At 53.8% G+C, this 6,792-nt stretch overlaps 1 protein-coding gene and 3 non-coding genes across 4 annotated transcripts; 2 read left to right on the top strand and 2 right to left on the bottom strand.

Annotated features, from left to right (window-relative positions):
- Positions 1-326: 326 nt before the first annotated feature.
- LDBPK_17tRNA3 lies at positions 327-399 on the bottom strand. The gene has a single exon. It is a non-coding gene; the product is annotated as a tRNA-Ala (tRNA).
- Positions 400-459: 60 nt separating this feature from the next.
- On the bottom strand, positions 460-540 carry LDBPK_17tRNA2. Its single transcript has one exon. It is a non-coding gene; the product is annotated as a tRNA-Ser (tRNA).
- Positions 541-616: 76 nt separating this feature from the next.
- Positions 617-688, top strand: LDBPK_17tRNA1. Its single transcript has one exon. It is a non-coding gene; the product is annotated as a tRNA-Asp (tRNA).
- A 4,698-nt stretch (positions 689-5,386) lies between these two features.
- On the top strand, positions 5,387-6,706 carry LDBPK_170760 (hypothetical protein, conserved; the record flags this gene model as incomplete). The annotated part of the gene is made up of 1 exon (XM_003859882.1): positions 5,387-6,706. One exon carries the CDS (start codon positions 5,387-5,389, stop codon positions 6,704-6,706), a length of 1,320 nt encoding a protein of 439 aa, XP_003859930.1.
- Between the last annotated feature and the right edge of the window lie 86 nt (positions 6,707-6,792).

Raw genomic sequence — 6,792 nt, 5'->3', positions numbered from 1 at the left:
TGGCAGGGCAGGGTCGGCGGCTCGAGAGTGGAACGGGACCTCATGTTGTGTGGCCGAATGGACAAAAAAAGATTGCATTAGAAGCTGTTTTGGTTTGGATACACGCTCAGACAAATCCACTGCATGGCCTACACCGTGACGTGAACGCGCACCTCAAGAAATTCAGTGAGAGCACATGCTTGAAAATCATTACGAGTGCACACAACCAGCAAAAGGCAACGCAGAAATAAAATCTGGATGACGCGTACAGAAATGCAACTCGGCTTTCTAGGCAGACACGCTCGGATCTTCTCTCCCTCTCAATATCGCCGGCTCCACACAAAAGTTGGAGAAGTTGGGTATCGATCCCAATACCTACCGCATGCTAAGCGGTCGCTCTACCATCTGAGCTACATCCCCACATAGAAGTACGCGTTTCAGCGAATCGTCAGAGTCTTATAGACAGGCTTGGGAAAAGTGCGCAAACGGAAGGGTTCGAACCTTCGCGTGAGATCACACCTGCTTAGCAGGCAGGCGCCTTAACCACTCGGCCACATTTGCTCGTTCTCGTGAATCTGAAAAGTTAAAGTCGATTTGGAAGAAAAAAAGTTTCAATTATCGAGCGCCTCTCATTGGGTTCTCGGTAGTATAGTGGTTAGTATACCCGCCTGTCACGCGGGTGACCCGGGTTCAATTCCCGGCCGGGAAGCTTTTCCCTTCAGCTGGGGAAAACGTGCTATCAAGCAAACCCGGTGAAAGCAGCTTCCTTTGCCTGTTCCCCGCCCTTTCTGGAAAACCGAAATCCCATTGCTTTCACAAAAATGCTTAACCCATGAGTGCCTTTTTATTTTATGTGTGAAATAAACATATCGGAGGATAGACCCCCTCAGTGTCCGAGGATGTAGCCTTAACCACGCGCCAGGGCGTGCAATATGAGCCCCGCAAAGCCGCCACAGCCGCCCGCGGAAATCCTCAAACCAGCCCCGTTGAAATGATGACGCTGTTCTCGGAATATTTGTGGCACCGAGTTTTCTGAAAGAGTTCCGCCTCACGCAAAGGATAGGAGATCCCACCCTCCTGCCTCCTCAAATCCCCTTCCTTTCACCCCCTCCCCCCGAAACTCAAGCCTACCTGTCGCCCCCTTCCGCGACCAAAAGGAAAGAGTATCCCCCGGGCCCCAGGGCAAACGCCGCGACTACGGAGGCAACAAATCACCGCACAAAAAAAAAGAGAGCGAATAGCGCAGATCTTCAACCACACATTCACCCACAAACCAGCGGCGAAACGAAGAAACAGCGGACGCGCTGCTTTCTATGATGAAGTGCGACTTTTCCGGGGAGAGAGCCCACGCAAACCCACAAGGCACCCAAGATAGCGCCCACACTGGCGGCAGATTGCCGCCGCTGCGTGAAAATAATTGCCCTTTATGCTTTGCTCATGCATACCTCCCCTCCGATTGTCTGGGGTGGCACTGTTGTTGGTTTCGAAGACGGGCTTGACCATTGTCTTTCAAAGCGCGTTGCGAGATGATTTTCACATTTTCTTTTGCACATATTTGGCCGTTACAAAAAGCCCACGCGTGCGCCTCAACAAAAACACTGTTTTGCTTCTCGGGACTCAAAACGCCTTCTTTCGAGCAAGAATCCCGGCTTCTATGCGCGAGAATCGGGCAGGCGGCGGCGGGCTGGGGCCCTTTTAGGTCTTTCTAGCCCCTAGGGGGCGGCCGCCGTCAGCAAACCGTATGGGGACCCCGGCGGCAGACACGCGCCCCCCCCCGCCACCCGTGGTGGCGATCCCCGCCCGAAGGCCCCACCCACCTTTTTCCCGAGCGAGCTTTTCGCGATCCCGCCGGTGCTGCTGTTCACTTTTTTGTCTTTTTTCCTCCCGCCCTATTTTCCAGGCGACCCCCCGCCTTTTCACCAAGCAGCCGGACGCAAAAGGTGGCGCGCAACCGGCCCCCGCCATCTAACCCCCACCATTTTCAACCAAGCCACCAACATCTTCAAAAATAAAGCCGCATCCCCTAGATCTTTTATTTTCGCCGCGACCCAAACCTGGGCCTCCCACTCGCAAAAAAAACTCTCAAGAAAACCCCCGCCGCACCCACAGAGCCCCTTCAAGGCGCCGAGCAAACAGCATCCGCGCCACGACGCCATGCGATGAATGCCAACTCTCCGATAAAAATATGGTGTCTTCTGTTTCTTTGCGGCTTGGGTGTGTGCTCTTGCGCCGGTGGGGTGGGGTGGGGGCGGTTTCGTGGACCCCCCGCCTTCGCGAAAAAGCCGCCTCGGGGAACCAGGCGAACCAACCCCCACCCACCCCCACGAAACCGCACCGTGGCCCACCCACAACTTTTGCGAAAAAGAAACACTGCTGCGCTCTTCCTGGAATTTCGGGGCCCCTTTGGCTGTGCTTCTTTATGGCCAACCGCGAAAAACCGCAGCCCCACAGGGCGGCCTTTTCCGGGAACCACACGCCCTTTTGGCCAAGCAAGCCGGACGCGTTTGCATGCGTTGGCCAAAAAAGTGGCCCATTCAGGCTTTCAAAGAGCTGCGCTGTCTTTTTTCTTCCATGATGCCTCGGTAGTTTCTGCTGTGCCGCCTTTTGCCTTTGGGGTGCCGGTCGCGGTTTTTTCTCTTTTCATTCCTAGCGGTTGGCAAAACCCACCGCCAAAAAAAAAGGCAATTTCTCGATTTTAAGAAAGAGGTGGGGCCCGCCCTTTGGCGTCTTTGGTGCCCCCGCGCGCCGCCGCTGGGACATCTTGCGCCGCGCAATTGTTGAAGCGCAGGGGCGGCGGCAGGCCCCCGTCTGCGTCCCGCGGCTTTTCTGGGAATGCAGGGGTTTTGGGAAGGCGGCGGCCGGAGGTGGTGCCGCCGCCCTCGGCCCGCCATATCGCCGCCTTTTGTCGCCCCGCATTCAAACCCCCTTTAAGCAAATTTCAAAGCAAGCACAAAACCCGAATGCTGTAGGCGCGCCCCGCCATTTTCACGCCGTCACCTCGCAAGGTCGAAGGCCGCTACCTAGTGTAAACGCCGCCTTTGCCTTAAAAAAAAGTGCTTTTGCCCAAGCATAAGGCCATTCGCCCGTTTTCTGCCGGCCGTCACCGGCGCGCGTTTTAACGCAAACGCAGGGCCTTTGTTTTACGGCAGCTGCAAAGACAAAGCATACCGCGTGGGCAGTTTGTCCCCGACTGGCTTGGCCCTTCGCAAGCCAGCGGTGGTTTTTCGCTTTTTGTGACCCCCGGCGCCGGCGGCAGCCATATCTTTTTACCGACAACTGGGGCGGCCAAAGTGCTTTTTTTACATTAAGCGCTTCCAAAAAACAGAAACGGGGATGGCTTCGCGCCGCTTAAAAAAGCGCCTGCTCCCCCCCCCCCAAAGCGCTTAGTAAGAGCCACGTCAGATTTAGTAAATTCACGTGCGTCCTTTTAAAAGCAGAAAGGCAAGGCGCCCGACGTACGGGCAGGCGGCTTCCAAATACACAAAAAAAAGGCAGTGATGACTTCCGCAAAAAGCCGCAACGGGCGTATTTGCCACGCTCGGCGCCAGCGCCTTTGTCTTCTACAGGTTGTTCCTTCCTAAGACGCCCTGGTTAAAAAAGGCGCTAGCTCATTGTTCCCCCTAGATTCGTCTCACCAACATCATCATTTCACAATCTCCAAAAAAACGGTGTTCGGCTACTTATGTGGCGGCGCCCTGGCAATCTGTACGACTTCACCTGAGAGCACGCAAAAAAAAAATTCTCTTGTGCCACAATCATCTCTTTCGTCGCTCGCTCATTTTTTCAGGTTAACACTTCCCACAAAAGCCTTTATCTTACAGCCACAAAACGCTGGAATATTGTTCCTTCTGTTAATATTTCCGGCAATTATGTAATTGTTGGGTCCGGTGTTTGCTTTTGCCGGCGCTAGGAGCCGCTGCCGGGGGCTTTGATCACACAAGCAAAACGCAAGGCCGCACCGTAAAGACCACCCGGAGATGCCAACAGCGCTGATTCTTTTTTTTTTATGTTAAACTTGCAATAAAGCTGCTTGCTTTCCTAACGGCCAAACAAACTTTGACGCCCTCTGCCACTTTCTTTTCCCCCCTCATTATTTCCACGAGACGCGAGCAAAACAAGATACAACACCAGCTCCTCTCCTAATAAAAAAAAAACCTTATCCCCCTACCGGCATCAACACAAAAAGCATAAAAAAAATTTTAGGTCTTTAAAAGGTGTCCCTACTGTTTCTCTAACTTTCGAAAAAAAAAAGCTTCCAGCTTTACCCAAAAAATTTAGTAAGGTGGGTTTTCTTCTTCTTTTAAAAAAGCCTGTTGGACCGTCGGGCGCGAGGTCCAACTCCACTCTCGAGCCGCCGACCCTGCCCTGCCACAGGCCACCCGTCGCGTGGCGCGAAGCAGCCGTAGACACACGCCGGCGCGGCACTGCGCCAACTCGGGCATCGCAGCACGGCCTCTGCCTCGAGCCCTCCCCACCCACCCGCCTTGCAGTGCCGCCTCACAGCCGCTCCCCATTTGTGCCGGTGGCCGCGTGGTGCATCTCCCGCGGTGGCGCAGGCTCCCTCCACCGGTGGGCGGCGAGGGCGGGGCGGGATGTGCTCGAGTCGCGCTGGCGCCTCGTCGATCGTATGGATGGTGCAGGCGTGCTCGCGGTCTCGGGTCGCTCCGACGCCACGCCGTCGAGGGTGTGGCCGTCGGCATCGGTGGCGATGAGGCGCCCTGACTTCGCCACGTCGCAGGCGCTCGGCCCTGTGACCGCCCGAAGTGGCTCTGGCACTTGGCAGGGACAGAGGGACCGCCTGGCTTCCTCACACAGTGGGGGTGCTGGACCCTGAGATGCCACGATGGCTTGGATGTTGTAATCAGTGTTTTTGCTGATGTCGCAATGGAAACGGTATTTAAAAATGATAGGTGGAGTGAGCTGCTGCTGAAGGAGTGGAAACTTAGTCTTAGGCGGTGATGCTGTGTGTGCAGAAAGGGGGTGGTGAATGTTGTGAAAGGGTTTTTTGAACAGCTAGATTTTTCGAGGATTATTATATTTGTGGTTTCAGTGAGTGTTGAGTGCACATTGTTTGTGCAGCAGGGTATCACGTTCTGTTAATCGGCAATTCTGTTGTGTAGCAGATTGAGATGCGTTCGGATAGCTGTGGTAATTATGTTTCGGAGGAGTCGCCCACACTCTTGGGAATATCCCAGCAGGCACACAATGCTGCGGGCTTGCGAGTTCCGGCATCTCGCAATATTCGTGGTGATATTGTTTCGGTCGAGTAGAAATTCTCGAAGATGCACACCTGTATTTCCTTTTCCCCTCAATTCTTTCTTTTGACACTCAATGAAGGTGCATAAACGCACAAGCTATATCTCTAACATAATTTTTAAGCGCCGTAAGGAAGTCTACGTTGAAAAAGATGTCTGATTCTGCGGCGGGTGCTGAAAAACTTGAGGAGGCAGTTGTGGAAAGCGCCAAGGCTGAAACTGCTGCTACTGAGGGCCTAACTGCAACTGACGCACAGGAAGAAAATACTGTTGTGAAAACTGTCCCTGTAGAGACTGCCCTCGTACAAGACGCGACTGAGGAGAGCCTCGAGAGAAAGATCCCTCCTGCTGAAGAGTCCATCGCTAATGCCGCAAGTGAGGAGGTGAAAGAGGAACACCCAGTTATAGTGGGTTCGGAGGCTGCCCGAATTCCTGCTGAGGCTTTTGCAGAAGCTCCCACAGCCGCTACCGCAAAGGTTCCCGACGAGTCGCCTGATCAGGAAGCAAGTACCAGCGGTGCCGTATTGACTGCTGAGAGCCCAAAGACAGAAACCACCTCTCCCAGCACTCCCCGAAAGCCGCAAAAGGCTGCCTTCAATATCGACGCAAAGCCGTTCTCCCCTGTATCCCTTAGCGATCCGGCACTGCAAGCAACTTTGGTTGGCAAAGCTAACGGGCTCTCGATTAAAATTGGCCAGTGGAGCCCGCAGCCATTTGTTCCTATTGCACACCTGTCGCCAACAGCCCCCGTGAATGTTGGCCATATACCGTATGTTTCACCTGCACTTCCTCCAGCACCGGCGGTAAAAAAGGAGACCGCGACCGGGAAAGATTCGCTGTCCGCTTACGCGAAACCATGGAGCCCGCATCCCGAGGTCACGGTAACTCCTGTAGTCGCCGGTGAGAACGAAGTTGCTATTCATCCAGGCTCGTGGTCAGCTACGACTGTTGATGGAAAGGAAGTTATAACTCCTTCTCCGATGGTACCGAGGAAATCGAGCACAAATTTGTTTGCACACTCGTTCTCCATTTACCCCAAGGGTCTCAAGAGTGTTGAGCTCGAGCTGTTTAACTACGCCTGTGCAAGGTGCACACTGAGGACCTTGTACGGGCGACTCTCGTCGCGCCAGCCGGATGTAACAATGCGAAATGTCAGCGTGGACGTTCCCCCACTCTGCATTGCGCACCTCATTGAGCAGATCACCAAGGCGAAGGTGACAGCTTTGCACTTAAATGAGTCGGAAGGACCGCATTACGACATATGGTTAGACAAGCCGAATCTTTCAACGCAGCTTGTAGAGTTTATATCCGGAAGCTTGTGGGCGACACCGATGCACCATGGGTATGCTGTGATGGGGAAAAATGAAGAAGGCAAGCGTTATCTTCGAAACTACGTTGAAAGGCTGAGGGACTCGAAGCCTCCGGGGCCGAATGTGTACGATGTTGCGTTGGTGGAAGTGAAGGAGCATTAGGTTACTAGTTAGTAAGCTTCTTCAACGTTGTTTTTTTTTTTTTGTCTTGCTCTTCTAGCTCTGCTGACGGAGAACACCTTTCCGTG

This window comes from Leishmania donovani, chromosome 17 (assembly GCF_000227135.1).
Source record: "Leishmania donovani BPK282A1 complete genome, chromosome 17".
Taxonomy (NCBI): domain Eukaryota; phylum Euglenozoa; class Kinetoplastea; order Trypanosomatida; family Trypanosomatidae; genus Leishmania; species Leishmania donovani.
This window is presented reverse-complemented; position numbering and strand designations above follow the sequence as displayed.